At 32.6% G+C, this 22175-nt stretch overlaps 1 protein-coding gene across 1 annotated transcript in view; it reads right to left on the bottom strand.

The window, feature by feature from the left end:
* Positions 1-20949: 20949 nt before the first annotated feature.
* Positions 20950-22175, bottom strand: part of LOC107447849 (protein-tyrosine sulfotransferase) — a 59454-nt gene continuing 58228 nt past the window's right edge. Inside the window, exon 3 of the mRNA XM_043046335.2 lies at positions 20950-21337. Within this exon, the coding sequence (XP_042902269.2) occupies positions 21065-21337 (273 nt within the window). The 3' untranslated portion in view covers positions 20950-21064. The remainder of the gene's footprint in view (positions 21338-22175) is intronic.

The following is a 22175-nucleotide window of genomic DNA, read 5'->3' as shown; positions in this document are numbered from 1 at the left end:
ATGTATAGATGTATAGATGTATAGATAATAAGTTTTAAAATTTATCAATTCAATCAAAAGTTCAATTGCCACATCATTTTAGACGAACACTCAATAGCGCTTCATCTCTAGGATTTACGAAAAAAAAAAAGGATTTAAATTCAATAAAAGTACACAAATATAGTGTTAAAACTATAAAAGTGTAAAGCACCTGTTTTAAAATGTTTTGTTTTATTTTAAATTTCTGCTAGACGAACTCTAATTGTGAGTAATGAAAAATGTGCTTTTATAATAAGAAGTCCATTTCAGAATTAAATAAGTGGATACTTAATTCATTTAGCTCCAAATATGATTTAAAACTATAAAAATTGAATAATTTGAGAGTCCAATGCAGGTTTTAATATTATTCACATATCTCACTTATCCGCGATACATGCTAACTTTAAAATAATTACGTTAATAGTCCTTATCTTTTGTCGTTTAAACGCTGTAGAATATTATGGTAATTATAAATTAAGAACATGCATTTACGAAGTTGTATATAGAGTTTTAGAACGTATTCCTAAAAATATATGAAGTTCATCCAGAATAGAAAAAATATATGAAAGAGTCACGAAATCACCTATGTTGATGAGCGATCAAAATGATTAGGTTACTGTCTGAAGATAATAAAAGCATGTTTTTTAAAGTTTAGTTTCTTACAATATTTTTCAAAAATCATAAAAGAATCTTCTAAAAAAATTAATAAAAATAAACAATACCACTTTTTTAAAAATAATTTGATGAATATATATTATTTCAAATTAGAACATTAATGTATTTTCCCGTACATGTCAGTTTTAAAATTTCTATTAAGTGTTGACAATTATCGGCACGGATAACATAATAAAAGTGCATATATGAATTCTTGGGGAGTTGGGACTGACAGTCAGACAGCAAAACAAAAATAACTGGTAGTATAACCTTTACAATTATAGACATTTTTCTGGGGGAGAAAAATAAGCTTTTAGACAAAGCTGTTGGTAACTGCCCTTTTGATTAGGGGCTATAATGTATTTAATAATAGTAGGTATATCGGAAAATTGTGTCCAAGAGTGTACACGCCCAATTTTGCAATGATGCAAAAGGTACCTTTATGAAAAGAGTTGAAAGGAGATTATTCCTTAAATGTTTTATCAGATGTGCCGGTTTAGTCAGTCCGGTACTTTCATTAAAAGTTGGAATATACATGCTCTTGCTCTTTTGCACTATTTATGCTGAGAGAGCAGAAAGTTTATTTATATATATATATATCAAGACGGAGAAGAGCAAAAACTGGTACGAAAAACATTTCATTCTAGCATTTTTTCTGAGAAAAAAATAAAACTTCTGTTCCTACCAAGATTTATTTACAATTATAGCATATATATAAAACTGCTCTTTCAGAGATGCCAACTTGCTCCGGACAGCAAATAAATATGTTATGGTGGTAGTTTATTAATGTGTGAATCTTGGTTTAATAAATTCAATTTATTAGGTTTTTATCCACCACTATTTCTAAATAGTTCAAAAGCATATATAATTCGCCACTTTCTTTGATATGAGTCACGCGACACCGTTTAAAAAGTAAACAAAAGTAGTCAAATATTTGGAAATTTCAGTATGTAGTTGCTTACCGTTTTTTAAAGTATTATGGCCCTTCCGGAGCAGTTGGCATCTCTGCTCTTTTATTTCATAATCTCAGCGTTTGATTCAATAGGTAATTCATTATTTACAGAGGTGACTTTATTGTACAGGTACTGATAACCGTTCACCTCCAGATGGCGTTGTAAAATTCCCTAAAAATATTATAAAACCTCAAAATTTTTGACTTCATGTGTAAGTATTAAAAAATAGTACCAATGTTAAATAACGTATAGAAAACGTTACTTTAATACTTTTTAATATTTTATCATCAACAAATTATTCTTTTTTACATTTCAATCGTTACATTATCTTTAATTTCTACTAAAATATTTAAAATATTTTTTTCAATACTTTTTGATTTGCATATTTTTTCATAAATATTTTATTATCAACGATATAGTCTTTTTAATTCTAACATTATGCTTAAATTTTTGATGAAATATCCAACATATTTTCGTCAATACTTTCTGATTTGTATATCTTTTCGCTGTTTAACATAGAAGAAGTAGGTACAAAATCCTTTACCCTTAAACCTTTAAATTGCTTTTCGTGTTCCCAATCTTTCTTGTACTTTTGTACGTACTTCTTTTTTTCTTTATCCTTCGGCATTATTTTTGAACAATGCAAATTAAAAATTTGAAATAATTTGAATTCAAATTCTCCAAACGTACAGGTTGATCGAGCTAAGTAATAACCTACTACAGGGATGGCGAACCAATGGCACGCGTGCCATTTATGGCACGTGACACGATATTTTGGGCACGCTACCGATCACGAAGTTCCGATATGAAGAATAATAACAATTAAATTAAAATTCACAAAAAACTGAACAATTAAGGCAAAAAAGCAATTAATAACCATAAAAAAACAAGCTAGCAATAAATAACTAGCAAACTAATTAACAGTTCTGCTTAAACTAACATCTTATAACCCTAATATATGTTATTTGCCATCTAATCTGCAACAACAGAAGTCACATTGATGCTACTTAAAGTTGAATTACGCATATGCGTATAACTGAGACATTGCAAAATGTATTTTATTTTGTAATACTTTTGAGTTGATAGTATTTAGTATTATTACTTACGCTATAAACACGAAATCAAAACTATTTGTCGGCGAGTCTATGACAACATTAAAATTTTTTTTAGAAAAAATGGCACGTTGGTGCATAAAGGTTCGCCACCCCTGACCTACTACATTCAACAAAGGGATAAAGTTCTAAAATTAAATCTTAATCTTTTTGTTTTGGTTTAGCATATTGATTTTCCTATTACCATTCACACATTCAGTTATAGAATTTGATATTAGAAGGTAACTAAAATGAAACTAGTAACATAACCCTAAACCAAACCCCTAAAAACAAATTCCCCTAAAATACCCATTGAAGATAGAAAATCCCCCTAAATTTAGGGGGAAACCCCCTAATCTGGCAACACTGTCCGTGTCACCCAATATTAGCTTCCGCAGTTTATTTAACCCTTTGGATCCGAATTATTTAAATTCCGAGGTATGAGAAAACTACCAAATTAAAAAACCTGGTAGTAAGTTTTTGATTAATAAAGTTTTTTTTTGTTTAATAGTTACCAAATATAACCTGACACCTTCGCTAAATACTTTGTCAATTATAAGATGTTGTAGTTATGAGTGCATTATTTCTTTCTGAAATAGACTGACAGCAAGATATTTTACTCGCCACTTTTTATTTATCGGTAGTAAATGCATAACGAGTCTCACTCGTCAAATGTACCCAAAGTTTTAAATTTGTAAATGAACAAAGGTGATCCCTATCAGAAGTATCCCCTCAAATTCTTGACTCCTCCTGGTTTCCTCCTAGTCTGATACAGCTTCTCACGCTGACTACTTATACTTCCAAAAAATAATTGAAATTGAAATGGTTTTACTACCAGTTCTCCCTCTTTTCCGTCTCGCTTTCACCCCTGATGCTGCGTCTCTTTAATCAAGAACATTACCATTGAGTTAAAGTTTCAGTTGAGATCCTATATCACTTACTTTCATAAAAGAACGTTTTGTATTGCAGTAAAATGAGGCCTTTACTTTTGCAGATTCAATTTTGCTGGTAGGTCTAATAGGAAGTCCTCCCAATATCGATTTAAGAAACACGGGAAAAATTTTAAAAAGTAAGACAGAGAAGTACAAAATTAATAGTGAAAAATCCTAGTTGTTCAAGTTAAGAGAGAATTATCGTTTTTATGTATAGGAGTGAGCAAAAAAGTGATGAGTATAAAAAATGTCGCATGTCTTTCTAATGTTTAGTTTCCGACAATATTTTTCAAAAATAGTAATAAAGAAAAATCTTTAAAGAAATTATTTTTACCACTATTTTATAATTAATTTTTTTTATAATATATCAGAGATGCCAACTTGCTCCGGACAGCAAATATATATTTTAAAGTGGTAGTTCACCAATTGTGATTCTTGATTTAATAAATTCAATTTAGTAGATTTCTATCCACCACTATTTCTAAATATCTCGTAGGCTTATATAATTCACCACTTTATAGTACTTATGCCATGCTCATACCCGCCAACTTTTACGCATTTGGCGTAAAATTTTATTTCTATATTTAAAGTGGTTGTAAAATTTATGCTTTCGATATATTCCTTGCATTTATAAACTTAATTTATAATATTTTTAATTCACCACTATTTTTAAAAAAATTAAGCATATAGATTAATATGTAATACTGTTCTAGTAATCCGCATAAGCTTGTTCATAATGCAGCAAATGTTTCTGCCTAAAATTGTAATTTACATTTCATTTTACTACCACTGGGGAAAATCATCCTTGAAAGGATTAAAAGTTGGCAGGTATGCATGCTATACCTTTTAAAAAGCAAGCAAAAATAATCAAATATTTGCAAATCTTACTTTGAAGTTATTTACCGCTTTTAAAATTAATTTGGGTTGTCCGGAGCAGTTGGCATCTCTGATATATTTCAAATTTGCACAGATTTGCACTTCCTGAAATATATTCAAATTTTATTTTTAAGTGCTGGCATTGGTCTGCACATGTAACATAATTAGTCTGCACCTATGGTTAAAATTCTTTGGGACTAAAAGACAGAAAGAGAAGAAAAAATTGGTAGCAAAACCTCTTCAATTATAGCTATTTAGCTGGAGGAGAAAAATAAACTTTTAGAAAATCAGTTGGTTACTGTCCTTTGGATTATGGGCTATAATGTATTTAATAATAATAGTAAAATGCAGTCCAAGAACGTGCACGCCTTATTTTGCACTGATGCAAAATGTGCCGTTCTGAAAAGAGTTGTAGGAGATTATTCCTTAAATGTATTATCAGATGTAACGGTTAGGCCTGCATGATACTTTCATTTCAAGTTTGAATCTGTATGTCCTGGCTCTTTTGCACTATATATGTTGCATCTCATTAATCTACAACTTTACCATTGATTAAAAATTTGAGTTGAATCCTATCACTTATTTTCATGAAAGAATATTTTGTATTGTAGGCCTTTACTTTTGCAGATTGGATTTTACGGTTCTAATATGAAATCCTCTTAATATAAAGCACTTTATTTTAGAAAGACGGGCAAAATTTCAAAAAGTAAGTACAAAATTAGTATAATATAAAATATTTGTTATCCAAGTGAAGAGTGGATTATAATGGTGGACCATATTGTGGTGGCTATTTGTACTCATCACTTTTTTGCTTTCTCCTATATATAAAAACGATATACCACTTTTCACTTGAATAACAAAGAGTGTTTCATTATTCATTTCTCTATATTTATCTTACTTTTTAGTCCCCTAGATTATAGGGAGCTTTAATATGTTTTTGTCTTTATGAAAGGCACTGTGTTCTAGGGAAACTGGAATAATTTCAAAAAATAAGATGAATATAGAGAAATACAAAATAAATAAAGAAACACTCTTTGTTATCCAAGTGGATTGTCGTTTTTATATAGAGGAGAAAGCAGAAAAGTGATCAGCATAAGTAATGCCACCGAAAAAGACGTCACCATCTGCTACAGGGGGCACTTCTAAATAAGAAATACTCTCTATTTAATGGACAAATTTGTCGCTCTGTCTCAATCTCAAAGGGATACTCAATTTAAGGGACACATGAAATTTTCAAAAAGTAAGATAGAGGTATCGAAATACAAAATAAACATTGAAATACTCTTTGTTAACCAAGTGAGAAGAGGATTGTCGTTTTTATAAATAGGAAAAAGTTGAAAAGCTATGACCATAAATAATTGCATATAAAAAAACATACTATAGTTTCAAGTTCTACGATGAAGATCATCTTCAGTATTGAAACAGAAAGATGGAAAAGGAAAAATTAAAATTTTATGAAACGAGAAAAAAGAGGTTTTATTGATGGGAAACATGTTTGAACAATATAATAAAAGAAAAAATCCTAGTATTATCCAACCATTTAGAAAGAATGTTTATCTGTTAAATGATTATTCCTCTCTTTTGAAGATTGCTAGTTTAGCACTTTGAATGCCATGGGGTCAGCACTGAGTGTGTTCGTTACGCCACGGGGGTTTACCGGTGACCGGTGAAGCCAAGATTATTAGAAACGCATAATTCGAGTAAATTTTTAGTTTTTTTAATATTATTATCGTTAATAAAATGGTTTGAAGAAATTAATGCTTTATAGAACACGCAAATTTTTTTTATTTATATACACAGACATGCCAACTTGCTCCGGACAGCAAATATATACTTTAAGGTGGTAGTTTATCAATAGTGATACTTGGCTTAATAACATCAATTTAGTATATTTTTTTCCACTATTATTTCTAAATAATTCATAGGATTAAATTATTCACCACTTTTTTCGGAAATCTTACTAAACCTTTTCAAAAACTAGCAAAATCTGTCTAATATTTTCAAATTTAGCCTGTAGTTATTTACCGCTTGGCCATAAGGGAAAAGCATGTTGCAATCAAAAACAATTTCATATTAAAATTATTTATGAGGATACAGAGAAAAGAGTAAGATGATGATATCTTATCGACCAGGAACTGCCTAAATATTATCGAGGTAACGAAAAAGGATGTCAGGAGACAGGGCCTTCTAGTGATGATGATGGAATGCTAATTTAAGTTAACATTCCTTTGCACATGAAGTGACAATTTCTATCATTTTCTTATTCTTTATAAGGCTGTAGCGTTATGGGGAGAAGTTCTTCGTGTTTGTAAGTATATTTTCATGTAATCTGCACTTTTCAAATATCTAGAGTAACAGATTGATTAACTTCAAATAAATGTCTTCGACTATCTCACTTATTTACCTGCCATTCATTTAAATCTTAACACAATCTGAAATTTAGAAGGAAACTAAAATTTCTTATTTTTTGTGTAGTCTTTAAAAAGGTGGGCTTTCATTTAAGGGACAAAAAATTTGGCCCGAAAGGTGTTTCATATAGGGTGGTACCATCACCTCCTACAGCAAGAAGCCTCCACACGGTCCTTTATAAGTAGTCCGCGCAGACTATTTTAAAAGTGAACCAGTTGTGCGCATGAACCCAAAACCTTTTATAAAAGTAATTGAGAGAAATTCATCATATATATTTGAGAATTGAATCTGTAGTGGTAGACAAGTGAATAAGGCAAACCAATAATATTCATAAATAATAAAAAAATTTAGTCATATATTTGCTACCACTTTCTTATTTTAACTTTATTCTATATTTAATGACTCGTTCGACGGGTGGATATCCTTCACAGTGGTCTGATTGGACTACCTATAAGAAACCGTGTGGAGGCGTTGGTGGTACTACTATATATGATGTAACAGTTAAGAAAATTTTTGTCACCATGAGTATTTTATTCTTCCTGAAAACAAGCTAGAATGAAATGATTTCTTAACCAGTCTTTGCTCTTTTCCGTCTTCATAAGTATAAGTTTCAAACCTTGGACCAATTTAAAAGCTTTTAGTAAAACCATTTATTTTTTTAAAATATTGCTATATCATATTATCTTATCAATATATCGATATTCATACCATTAATAATAAAATAGGGTATTATGAATGACTTTTTTTTCTTCTCCTTGTTATATTTAAAATTAAAATAAATTGAGTTACTGGTTTTCTGTTTTTTAAATCCTAAACCTAATTATGCACGCCAATTTTTACTCTTTCCGAGAATGGATTTTTAAAGTGGTAGTAAAGGAATTACCGTAGATCAATCTTATTCAAGACATATTTACAATTTGACGAAGTTGATATTGATAATTACTACAAGGGGTGATCAAATGAAAAGGTACGAAACGACATGGTGGGTACAAATGTAGACTTTATTCAAAATATACACCATAGCCATAGCCATGAGCACAACGATCCCACTGATGAACAAGCCGCAGGATTCCTTGTTCCCAAAATTCCTGTGGCCGTGACGAGACCCAATCCTTCACAGTGCCCTTGAGTACGTCGTCCGAGTTGAAGCGTTTCCCTTTCAGGTGTTTCTTCAGAGGACCAAACACATGGCAATCTCAGGGCGACATGTCCGGACTGTAGGGCGGAGAGTCTAACGTCTCCCACTTGAACTTGACCAGTTCCATGTGTGTGACTCTGGAGACGTGTGGACGAACGTTATCATGGAGCAGAACCACACCCTCCGTGAGCAGTCTCGGTGTTTTGCTCTTCATGGACCTGCGTAGGCGTCGGAGTGTTCCGCTGTCAGAAATCGGATAACAACTCGCTGTTCCTCAATCGTCGAATTTTGCAACGCGAACGCCATCGTGTCCTCATACGGACTGCTGCGTCATTTGGACGCCGCTTTTGATAAGAGCCTCTGCTCTCTCCTGTGCATGCGGGCCCCCGCTCATGCTCCGATCGCAGTCAGAGACTCCAATCGCATCCCGAGATGTCTCGCTACTTTCTCCCATGGTAGAATATGCAAATATTTAACTGTTACAATTTTACGTCATTTCGCACCTTTTTATTTGATCACTCTTTGTATTTCTTATCTGCCAACTTTCAATCCTTTCGAGCATGATTTTCTTCAGTGGTAGTAAAATGGAATTTAAGTTTCAATTTTAGGCGGAAGCTTGCACCATATTTTGGTAGTGCTGATGTTGTATTACACAATTGTATATATGCTTAATTCTTTCAAAAATAGTGGTGGCCAAAAGATCATAAATTAAGTTTATAAATGCAAAGAATATATAGAAGGCATGCCACCACTTTAAAACCACTTTAAATATAGAAATAAAATTTTACGCCAAAAGCGTAAAATTTAGCAGGTTTGCTATTTAAGGAGACTACTGTGTTTTTCTATATTTGTTACTATTCTTTATAGTGGAAATCAAATTAATTTATAATTATAATTCAAAACGTTTAATGGAATAATATGAGTTTCACTGCCATTTTAAATATGAAAATAAAATCTACAAAACAGTTCTATATATGAAAAACACCCATGTATCAAAAGTGGTGGTACATATTTAATTATATCAACTGGACATTTTTTCAGTGACGTGTCATTTTAGCTTTAAAAAAGGATTGTACTTAGTCTTCAGATCCAAAAATAAATATATATAATATTTATATATTATTGTAATACACAGTCCAGTCACATTAATGTGACCATCTGTCAAAAGCCAGAATAACCACCTTTGACAGAGTGGACCGCTGTGAGGCGTGCAGGAAGAGAGTCAGCTAGGTTTCTGAAGGTGTTCACTGGGATGTTGAGCCATGCCGACTCTAGTGCCATAGCCAGCTGCGCTAGATTACGCTGTTGAGGATATGTGGCGAGAGCTACCCGATAGAGGTGGTCCCACAGATTCTCGATTGGGTTTAAATCCGGAGAGTTTGCTGGCCAGAGAAGTACGGTAAACTCATCCTTGTGCTCTTCGTACCACGCACATACACTGTATGACACCTCGCATTATCCCGCTGGTAGATGCCATCACTCTAAGGAAAAATCATTCGCATGTAGGGGTGAACATGGTCCGCAAGGACAGATGCGCACTTGTGCTGATCCATTGCTCCTTCCACAATGATGAGTGCACCCAGTGAATGCCAGTAAAACATTCCTCAAACCATAATGCTCCCTCCTCCAGCCTGGATCCCTCCGGCAATTGTTGCAGGGTGTTTGCTTTCAGACGTTTCATGCTGTATACGCCAGTGTTCATCTGTCCGATGGAGCATAAAAAGTGAATCATCGAATAAAGCCACCTGTCGCCACTCTGTGGACGTCCAGTTGCGGTACTGGCATGCAAATTCCAGCCTTTGTCGCCAATGAACAGCAGTCAGCAAGATGCATCAACCAGGCTTCTGATACGGAGGCCCATGCGCAGCAACATTCGCTGAACCGTTGTTGAGGATACACACTTGGTAGCCCCTAGGTTCATCTGGGCGGTCAGTTGCTCAACAGTTGGACGTCTATTCAACCAAACGCGTCTCCGTAGCTTTCCTTCGCCTCTGCCATCTATAGCCCGTGGTGCATCGTATGTGGCACGACGCTGATTTCGGATAGTGCCATTTTACCATGCACAGTATAGTTTCAACAAGGTGGCACGAAAACAGTTCACAAAATTAGCCGTTTCCGAAATGATTCCACACTTGGCCCGAAAGCCAATAATCATGCCCTTTCGGACGTCGGATAAATCGCTACGTTTTTGCATTACGCCAACGCTTGAAATGCTTTCCGATGCCCTAGGACATCCTTTATATACACTCTACTGTAATATGCTGCCACCTGCCTTCTGTGATTGGTTATTTCACGTTGACGTCGAAAGTAGGTGGTGGTCACATTAATGTGACTGGACTGTGTAAGAACTATCTTGTTTTTGCAACATAAATAAAAATAATTAAATATTTTTCTACCATTTTTTCAAAAGAAAAAGACTTTTCTATAATACACTTTTCAAAGGAATTACAGTTATAGGTATTAACATCTATCGTACCAGTAAACCGTTGTACATGCCATTGTACAGTGCATCATTGTCAAAAAGCATTATTTTATACAACCTCACAACGAGTGATAATAATTGCTATTATGTTGATATACATCTATCGTACCATTAAATTGAATTGTAACTGAATGTCCTACTTAAATTAATTCATCAGCTTGAATATTCCTAAAATTTGCCTTATAATATCATTTAGTAAAAATATATAAACTTTTTCCAGTCGAGAGTTGATAGCAGTTACTTAGTTATTTGCATTATTTTTATGCATGTACAATGAAGAGCAGCCTTGCGTTATATTTTTCATAATCACTTGAGGCACGCGAGGTGTATCGACTATATCACAAAATTTTTAGATTATGATAATAATTTAGATAATTTTTTTTCAGTAATTCTAACAATTTTGTGTTTTTTATAGTTTCTGATGATTAAGAAATAACTGAGACTTTTGAGTCAATTTTGTACATGCTTTATATACTTTTAAGTGCATTTAAATGTTTTTGAGATAATATAAAAGTAAAATAATCTGATCAATAATTAAGCAACGTCATTGTATATAATTTAAAAAGAATCCAGATTCTATTTTGAAAACTTAACACTATCAATTTCATTTCAAGTCTTATACCTGACACTAACAAATTAGTTTAAAATTTTAATTAAATTATATTTCGGGAAAATGCATCTGCCCCGCATATACAGGGTGTCTATAAAAGAACTCAGGGGTTTTGAGGCAAAATATTTTAATGAAATAAAAAACATACATACATGTTTTATACATGACTGAAAAGCTTACATTTTCAAGTTTTTTTTAACACTTAGTAACTTCAAGTTTTTTTAACACTTTCTCTTGAGACACACTCGGCCTACCCGGCGACTTTTGCTTCAAAACACTTCCTGTTTCCTTAAATGCACTGAACCATTGACGAATGGTTTTGTCAGAAGGCGGGTTAACACCATAGTTACGTCGAAAGTTTCTTTGTACGGTAACTAAAGACTTCGTTTCTATGAGCCAAATAACACATTGAGCCTTTTGTTGCGGAGTCNAAATATATGACTAAAAATTTATTTTATTTATGAATATTATTGGCTTGCATTATTCACTTGTCAACCACTACAGATTCAATTCTCAAATATATAAGATAAATTTCTCTCAATTACTTTCATAAAAGGTTTTGGGTACATGCGCGCAACTGGTTCGCTTTTTAAGCAGTCTGCGCGGACTACTTATGAAAGACCATGTAGAGGCTTCTTGATGTAGGAGGTGATGGTTTAACACATTGAATGCCATGGGGGTCCCCCGTAACCAGCACTGAGTTTGTTCGTCACGCATTGGGGGTCACCGGTGAAGCCAAGAATATTAGAAACGCATAATTCGAGTAAATTTTTAATATTATTATCGTTACTAAAATGGTTCGAAGAAATTAATGCCTTATAGAACACACAAAAATAGTTTTATTTTTATACACAAACATGCCAACTTGCTCCAGACAGCAAATATACATTTTAAAATGATAGTTTATCAATTGCGATTCTTGGTTTAATAAATTCAATTTAGTAGATTTTTATCCACCACTATTTCTAAATAATTCATGGGCTTAAATTATTCATCACTTTTTTTCAGATATCCAGAGATGCCAACTGCTCCGGACACCCCAAAATGATTTAAAAAACGGCAAATAACTACAAAGTAAAGTTTGCAAACATTTGACTATTTTTGCTTGCGTTTTAATAAGTATAAGCTTGACTGAGTACTATAAGTGATGAATTATATAAGCCTACTAAATTGAATTTATTAAACCAAGAATCACAATTGATAAACTACCACTTTAAAAAATATTTTTGCTGTCCGGAGCAAGTTGGCATCTCTGGATATCATGCTCCTACAAATAATGTTCACAACTACGTTAGCATGTGTTATTTGATTTAATGATTAGATATTATTTACTATGTACTAATTGTCTTAAAATATACTTATTGTTGTAATAATTTTAAAATTTTTCATATCAAGCAAATGTGCTTGACCTATTTAAATAGCTACCATAATGTTGCCAAACTTAAAATGATTTTAACACAATGTATCTAAATTACATGATGAATGGTATAGGGGACGCTGCGCGGCCCAGGTGCCCAGTTTTTGTTAAATAAATAAAGAAAAAAAGTTATAATGAGTACTCAGATTTGACTGTAATTTAACAGAAGCTTCATAGCCAACACACGAATATTTTTCTTTGCCAAAGCCATCTAGTCTCACTTGTTTTATCATATCACCAGAAGAAGAAGTGAGATGACCGCATCGCGGGCAGATACTCTGCTACAATACATATCAAGTCAGATATCATGCTAAACCTTTTCGAAAACTACCAAAATCTGTCTAATATTTTCAAATTTAGTTTGTAGTTATTTGCCGCTTGGCCAGAAGGAAAAAAATAGCGTGGCATTCAACGTGTTAAAAGGAAAAAGCATGTTGCAATAAAAAACAATATCATATTAAAATTATTTTTCAGGATACAGAGAAAGAGTAAGATGATGATATCTTATCGGCAATTGGTGGGGGAGGCAATGGAAAAAGGTGTCAGTAGAGCCCCTGAATTAGACAGGCCGACTTATCATTTATTGTTGGAGCAAAGAGCTAACATATGGACAGAGAATAAATATTTTCAAGTGGTAGTTTATTAATTGTAATTCTTGGTTTAATAAGTTCCATTTAGTAGATTTTAATCCACCACTATTTCTAAACAATGTGTAGGCTTATATAATACACCACTTTATTGTATTGATTACATGATTAACATTTCTAAAAGCAAGCAAATATTGTCAACTATTTGCAAAATTTACTTCGTAGTTATTTACCGTTTTTTAAGTTATTTTGGCGTGCCCGCATTTCTGTAATAACATAACTAATACTAAAATAACGTTAACTTGCGAATTTGTTTGCTCCAATATTGCTTGATAGGTCAGCTCTGATAGTATAGGAGCCTTAGGTGTTAGGAGACTGGGCCTTCCAGTGATGATGACGGAATGCTAAATTAAGTTAACATTCCTTTGCAAATAAAGTAACAATTTCTATCATTTTCTTACTTTTTCTAAGGCTGCAGGGTGGTGGGGAGAAGTTTTTCGCGTTTATAAGTACATTTTCATGTAATCTACATTTTTCAACGTTCCCGGGTAACAGATTAATCAACTTCAAATAATTACTTTTGACTGTCTCTCTTATTTACCTGCCATTCATCTAAATCTTAACACAATCTAAAATTTAGAATGAAAATAAATTTTCTTATTTTTCGTGTAGCCTCTGAAAAAGGCAGGTCTACATTAATGGAACCAAAATTTTGGTCCGGATGGTGCTACTGTATATGTTGCAACAGTTAAAAAAATCTTGGTCATTATGAGTATTTTATTTTTCCTGAAAACAAGCCAGAGTGAAATGATTTCCATACCAGCTCTTGCTCTTTTCCGTCTTCATAAATATAAGTTTTTAGCCCTCAACAGAATTTACAGTTTTTAGTTTTGGATACCACTAGCTTTTAAATATTGCTATAACCTATCTTGATTTTGAAAAATAAATCACAATAATAAAATACTTAGCCACTATAATCACTAATACTACTGCCACATTTTTTAGAAAAACAAACTTTTTAGAAATAAAACTTTTCAGTGTAAAAGAGGGACTAATTAGTTAACGTAGCGTTTACAGCCTTCACGAAAATTAACCTGATTTAAAACTATATAAAGCACGATTTTCAGAAAAAGAAAATCAATAATAGTTCTCGCATTTCAGCTGCCCGTAGACATATTTCTTTTACAAAACAAAAAATAAGTAATGATAAAACATTTGACAGTTACATGTTTAACTATTTTACTGACTATTTCCAATCACCAATTTGGTTACTTCACCTAATGTAAAACTATATAAAGCTTGAGTTTTAGAAAAAAAAAATCATTTATAATTCTCGTATATGTAACTGACAATAGACATATTTCTTTTACAAAACAAAAAATGAGTAGTGAAAAAACTTTTGACAGTTATGTGTCTAACTATTTCACTACTTCCAATCAACTATTTGGCTACTTCACCTAATTTAAAACTATGGGAAGCTTGAATTTCAAAAAAATCATTTATAGTTCTTTTATATGTAACTACCCGTAGACATATTTCTTTTACAAAACAAAGAAATAAGTAATAAATATATTTTTACAGTCATGTGTCTATTTTACTAACTATTGCCAATCAACAATTTGGCTACTTCAAGAAATTTAAAACTGTATGAAGATAAAATCATTTATAGTTCGTGTATGTAAGTGCTCGTAGACATATTTCTTTTACAAAACAAAAAATAAGTAATGAAATTTTTTTCATAGTTATGTGTCTAACTGGCTTACTAACTATTTACAATCAAAAGTTTGGTCCTACTTAGCGATATTTAAAACTACATGAAGCGTGACTCTCAGAAAAAAGAAAAATCATTTATAGTCCTTTTACATCTAATTTTCACACATAGTGTTTATTTCTATGCTTTTAGTAGGAGGCATAAACTTTAGTTGAGTCGTAAAACCGAAGTGTGTTCGTAATTACAGTCATAAAATGAAGTGCTTTTCTTTAGGCCAAGTCTTAAAGAAGATCATAATGTTAACTATAGCAAGACGTCGATACTCAATTTATAGCTAACAACTTAGTGAAAGCAGTTGCCACAATGAAAGAATTGGTGCAATTAACAGGAATAAAGCTTCGTGCGTCTCTTTTAATATTTTATAACTTGAATTAAATATATAAAATTTTAAGATTATTTATTATTTTTTTCAAAATATTTCTTCCCCATTAAAATAGAAATTTTAGAAAATGTTTATGTTCGAAAGATATATAATTGTTTGAGTTTCTTAAAACGCTCCTGAAAGGGACTTGGAAAAGAGAAGAAAAAAAACTGATTAGAAAAATATTTCAATCATAACTGGGTGTCGGTTCGAGTAAATTAAACTACTACTATTAACTCAGTGGCATCATTTGACGAGTGCGACGCTCATTTATTTCGAAAAAATAAAAAGTGGCTCCCGTCAAAATCATGGGTCGAGCTTTCGTCTCCTATCTCTCATTCCCGTGATATTTCCGGGCTAGAGTGTTCAAAAGTAATGCACCAGAAAAATATTTAATATATCCATCTCTTTTACCCGGAGTTTTTTAAAAAAAAACTTATTTCACACTCTAGGTGGCTGCATCAGACTATTTTCAATGTAACTGGAGATAATTAGTTTATTTTAAACTAGATGTCAGCACTATCCAAATATATGAATTCGGGATATGTATTTCGTGCTCTCAGAATTTGAACTCAGAACTGAATTTGTGTTCCGTGGTAAAATGCTTTTAAATTTTGTGTACATTATGGAGTCAGAGTTACATGGACATATGAAGTACATATGGTGCTCTAAATTTCAAGCTAAAAAAATCCAATAATTAAAAATGAATACATATATTGTACATACACCTTTTTTATATAATTTTGTAGAATAAAAAGATAGGAACTTTCATAACTGTTTTCTTAAAAATAATGAGATCGTTAAGAGGTTGAAAAGCTTATTCTCACATTGCTTAGTTATGAATTGCCAACGAACAACTAGGCCAATGCAAGTACTGGGCAAATAATAATACTTTTCACTTATTATTTTGTGTTCATATGATCATCAATATATGACTGATAAAATTGATGAATCGGTCAATGGCGCTTCGCGCTAATATCGCGAAATTTATGTCCTTACAAATGCTTGGGCAGTTATTTTTTAAATTAAAATTAAAGTTATGTTATTTGTTTGTTTGATGAAGTAAATCAGCCACCATCTTTTAAAATTTTATCGAAAGAAAATTATTATTTAAGGGCTTTGGTACCCGCAAATATTATGCGACTTATATACTTTGTTCCTAATATTTATTTGTCCCGTAGAGGATTGATCGTTAAGGCATGGTTCCCAGCAGATCACCATAGTCAAGCATCACTGGCTGCGGTTAGTGTGCGGGTGGGTGACCACTTGGATTAGTCTACGTAGGGACCAAGGGTGTGCGGTGTTGGTCCTCGTTAAACTGTTCTACCGTAAAGTGCTCGATTTCGCGTGCATGTCGTGAGGCTACTGCGGCGGAGGTGCCATCTCCTCTGCAGAGGATCAAAATTGTGATGGCATGTCTTCGGATTATGCTCAGGGATGTTTCCCAGACCGTCGCCAATTGCCCATTACGCAGCTCTTGTACAACGAAAATGTACTACAACAACAAGCTAATATTTATTTATACTCGTAAAAAATATCGTGGTAAGTCTTTAAATTTCTCTCTTCTCTGCCGGTCCTCTTACAAGAAAACATTTCCGGAGAAAAATTATTGCCTAATAGCTTGCAATGAGAAACGTATTTATATATGTAATTTGAAAAAGGAGGGATAGAACAGAACTTAACTAACAGTAAACAAATTAAAACCAAACATTTAATTTATTGTCCAAAATTATAAAGTAGTGCATAAAANATCCTCAGGGATATTTCCCAGACAGTCGCCAATAGCCTATTATGCAGCTCCAGTGCGACGAAAATTACCTACAACAACAACCTAATATTTATTTATATCCCTGAAAAAAATCATGGTAGTCACTGATTGTATTCTCTTTTTGAAAGCAAACTAGAATGATATGCTTTTCATGCGAGTTTTTGCTCTTTTATGTCTTGGTACACATAAACTTTTATCCCTTATTAATCAAAATAGTACGTTTTGTCAAATCATATTTTAAACTTTGTAAAAAATATCTGGGTATCAATTTTTGAGAAGATTTGTGATCCGTAACCGTAGCACACATCATCGTTTCCAAAAAAAAAAAAAAAAAAAAAAAAAAAAAAAAAAAAAAAAAAAAAAAAAACGATTCTTTCACCCGAACAACTGTGTAGACTTACTAGCGTCTAATAAAAATATTTCAAAAAAATTACAATTAAGACACTAAATAAATATTCAGAAAAATTCAATGCTTTTACTTTACGCAATTTATTTTTAAAAATAAAATTCTGTTAAAAAATCAATGTTAATGACTTTCGTCTTGTGAGTTTCTAAACGAAATAAATAATGATGAGTTTTCAAATATCCTTTTAGAAGTTTTTCGATCAGATTTTGAATCTGAAAGCAAATGAAACTGCGAAAAAGTAGTAAAACAAGAAAATTTCTAATTAGTTTAGATATTACCATAATAACCATTTCACTTTTCTATCTCACCATTAAAAAAAAAGTTGGGAAACATGAGGTTAATCAATATTTGAGACGATAGCATTGAAAAGGAGTGTCAAAAAATATCATTTCGACGTGTTGAGGTCGTTTTCGGCAGGAATAACTTAAATTACCTTGGATCATTTTTTTTATATTTGGTAGGTAAAATTAGTTTTTGTTAATTTGCAGCGTTTTATAAATTAGTTTGCTGTGAAAATACAAATTAAACACGTTTACCGTATACTGTCCCTTCTAAACTACATTTCTTTGGTTTTAGATGGAAACAATTAAAATCAACATGTTTCAAATCATACAACGAAAAACATATATAAACACTTCTAATTAAACAATCTTTCATTTGTCAGCAAATGTCTGAGAAAATTTTACATGGCAAATATGTTGGAACAATCTGAAAATTCACATTTTTATACATTTAAAATTGAGATCGACCAAAATAAAGAGTAAAAGTTAGTAGTTTTTTACAGCATTAATTTTAGCAATTTCCAACTCATGAATATCCGATTGCAAAATATATATTAAAATTATTTTTTAATTATGGTGGTAATTAAAAAGTTAATTTTTTTTTAAACTCTCTACGCCATTTTTATTGATGCAAATTTAGAATGGATAAAAATGACATAATTTCTGAATGCTTCAAGCGTGATTTTGAAGCATTTAGATCACGGTTTTGTTAAAACATTTTACGAACATACATGTATATAAATCAACTTTTTCAAATATCTAATAGCTGGTTAAACTGTCATGAAGATAGAAGGGTTGGACAAAATTATAAAATATTTTTATATTAATTCTATGTAAAAAAAAACTTAGAAGAAACAAAACTTTACAAAATTATTAGCACAATTTGAAAGATCGTGTTTGCAGCTTTTAGTAACGGTATCATTTTTATTCATACAAAATTTGCATCGACCGAAATGAGAGTAAAAAGTTAAAATCTATTTTCTTAATTTCTTAATGCTACTATAATTTAAAATGCTAAATATTTCAATCCTATAGAATTATTTCCAAATAGCTGATATTGAGCCGTGATGGCTCAGGAGATAGGGCTTTCGCCTTCCAATGACGTGAACCGGGTTCGAATCCCAGCGATGGCTGATCGATACGAATTCCGCATCCTTTTATCTCCGACCACAGTGCTGACGTAAAATATCCTAAGTGATAGATGGATCATGGGTTAGAGACCCTTGCCGTCAGACTAATCATGGAAGGTGCGCGTGGTCTTCCTCTTCATGTAACGCAAATGCGGGATAGTTCCATCAAAAAGTCCTCCACCAAGGCGAATTTCTCTCAATACCTGATCCAGGAGTTCCCTTGTTTTCTGGATTGGGTTCAAAATTACAAGGCTACGTAGTTGAACATTAGTCGACTCAGGGGACAGAACGTTCGCCTTCCGATAAGGAGCCCCGGGTTCGAATCCCAGCGTTGATTGGTTGAAACGAATTCTACAACCGGCTCACACCGACCACAGTGGTTACAAAAAATATCCTTGGTGGTAGGGAGTCTCCTTACTATAGTAGTCCCCTCGCCTTCAGACTAACCGTGGGAGGTTTTCGTGGGCTTCGTCGCCATATAACGCAAATGCGGGTTAGTTCCCTCAGAAAGTCTTCTACGAAGGCGAATTTCTCCCAAAACTTGAGAAAGGAGTTCCTTTGTCTTCTGGATTGGGTTCAAAATTACAAGGCTACATAGTTGAACATTAGTATTCGCAAATCCAAAAAAATTGAGTCTGCTGTTGAACGATGGTTATAAAACTGTTGATATTAAAGCTAGAGAAAAGTTATTAACTTCCTTTCGTCAATTTGGTTGATCCGAAATTTGATTGGAAGGATTGGAAATTTGATGTAATTGTCAAAAAGACACCATATCTAAAAGCTTCAAGCATGCACTTTCAAATAGTGCCAGCAGTTTAGCCACGTAAAATCTTCCAAAGCAGAACGTTTGTTGCTGAAAGAAAATTTATAATAAGTGAAAGAGACAGTTACTTACCTTTCTGGATATGATAGAGTGGACAACGGCTCTCCCATCTCTTACCATGAGAATAAACTTCGCATTAGGAAAAAGTTTATTCAAATAAACAGAAGATCGGAGGGTGAAAGGATCTTTGTTACAAAGTCGAATGGCTGGATCTCCATGACGAGCTATAATTTCTAGAGTGAAAGCAGCAACAGCACTGTCCAGTACCTAAACGAATATTCAAAAGTTATGTATCGAAAATTTTATATTTTATTTTATTTTTTATTTTCGTCATGATCAGCGGACCCAATTTTTCGAGTTCACGANAAAAACTCGGGCGCGCCGCTAGAGAGGCAGATAGGCAACCCGAGTTATTCCGGGCTTGCCGCTTTGCGTGTAGATATGATTCCCGAGTTATTACGGGTCCGCCGCCAGGAGGGTTAAAACATTTTACGAATATATATAAATTTACTTTTTCAAATCAGTATTTCGCAAACTCTAATAACTGGTAAAATTGTCATGAAGATCGAAGGGTTGAACAAAATTATGAAGTTATTTTTATATTAATTCTAAGTAAAAAAACGTAGAGGGAAATATTTTGGAAGGTTTTGCTTAGCGAAACTATTAGCACAATTTGAAAGATCATGCGTGGAGCTTTTAGTAATGGTATCATTTTCACTCATACAAAATTTGCATCGACCGAACTGAGGGAAAAAAGCTATTTTCTTAATTTTTCAATGTTACTATAATTCAAACTGCTAAATATTTCAATCCTATAGAATTATTTCCAAATAGTTGAGCCGCTATGGCTCAGGGGATGGAGCGTTCGCCTTCCAATGAGGCGAACCGGGTTCGAATCCCAGTGATGGCTGATCGATACGAATTCCGCATCCGGTTTGTACCGATCACAGTTCTGACGTGAAATATCCTAAGTGGCAGACGGATCATGAGTTAGAGTCCCCTAGCGTTCAGTAAAACCGTATGAGGTTCGCGTGGCGTAAGCCATGTAAAGCAAATGCGGGATAGTTCTATCAAAAATTCCTCCATGAAGGTAAATTTCTATCAATACTTGATCCAGAAGTTCGCTTGTCTTCTAGATTGGGTTCGAAATTACAAGGTTACGTAGTTGAAGATTAGTAGTCGTAAACCCAAAAAATTGGGTCGGCTGTTCAACGACGGTTATAAAGCTGTTGATATTAAAGCTAGAAAAAAGTTATTAACCTCTTCTCCTCAATTTGGTTGATCAGAAATTCGAATGAGTAAGAAAGACACCATATCTAAAAGCTTCAAGCATGCACTTTCAAATAGTGCCAGCAGTTTAGCCATGTAAAATCTTCCAGAACAGAACATTTCCTTCTAAAAGAAAATATAATAAGTGACAGAGACAGTTACTTACCTTTCTGGATATGATAGAGTGGACAACGGCTCTCCCATCTCTTACCATGAGAATAAACTTCGCATTAGGAAAAAGTTTATTCAAATAAACAGAAGATCGGAGGGTGAAGGGATCTTTGTTACAAAGTCGAATGGCTGGATCTCCATGACGAGCTATAATTTCTAATGTGAAAGCAGCAACAGCACTGTCCAGTACCTAAGCAAATATTCAAAATTATAAATTGAAAAATTTATATTTTATTTTAATTTTTATTTCCGTCATGATCAGTGGACCCAATTTTTCGAGTTCACGGACAACCAATGTTCAACTTTGTAGCCTTGTAACTTTGAACCCAATCCTAAAGACAAGGGAACTCCGGGATCAAGAGTTGGGAGTTTCCTTGTCTTCTGTATGGGGATCAATATAAATATTGATTTTGTAGGAATACTTTTTATTTGCTAAAAAAAATAAAAGATTTATAGATAGTTTTTGAAATATTCAAATAATAGGAATATTTCACAAATATTAAAATATTCCTAAATACAGTAACGATAGAGTACTTTAAAATTAAACAATTACTTCTTTCTTGTAAAATAAAATAAGGAATGATATCATGAGAATTTTAAAACAAATAATTTTTTGTAAAAAGGAAACGCAGTATGTGTAAATATACATGAAGAAGCCTGTAAAAACCAACACAAAAATTTTTCATGGAATATTATCAAGATTAATTCCATATCAATTCTTTTGACAAGCAGAAAATTCACTTCAGAAAATAAAGTTATATTCAATTTCAAAAAGTGCATTAAAGTTTGAAATTTCAACTCTCTAATTCTTCATTCAAAAATCCATTTGACAGTCTATCTTAATTACGTCATCAGAAAAAATTGATTACCTTCCAACACTATTCTGCCAGGAAAAGTAAACTTATTTTTAATTCTTTTTGCGATTTTAAATTTTTTTTTATTAAAATGAAGGTCAGATTTCAAGCTGAAATATTTTTACAGCTTCCTGTTATCTCATTACATATTTACGTTAATTTTTTGGCAACTTT

The sequence above is a fragment of the Parasteatoda tepidariorum genome, chromosome 9, assembly GCF_043381705.1.
Source record: "Parasteatoda tepidariorum isolate YZ-2023 chromosome 9, CAS_Ptep_4.0, whole genome shotgun sequence".
Lineage (NCBI taxonomy): Eukaryota > Metazoa > Arthropoda > Arachnida > Araneae > Theridiidae > Parasteatoda > Parasteatoda tepidariorum.
This window is presented reverse-complemented; position numbering and strand designations above follow the sequence as displayed.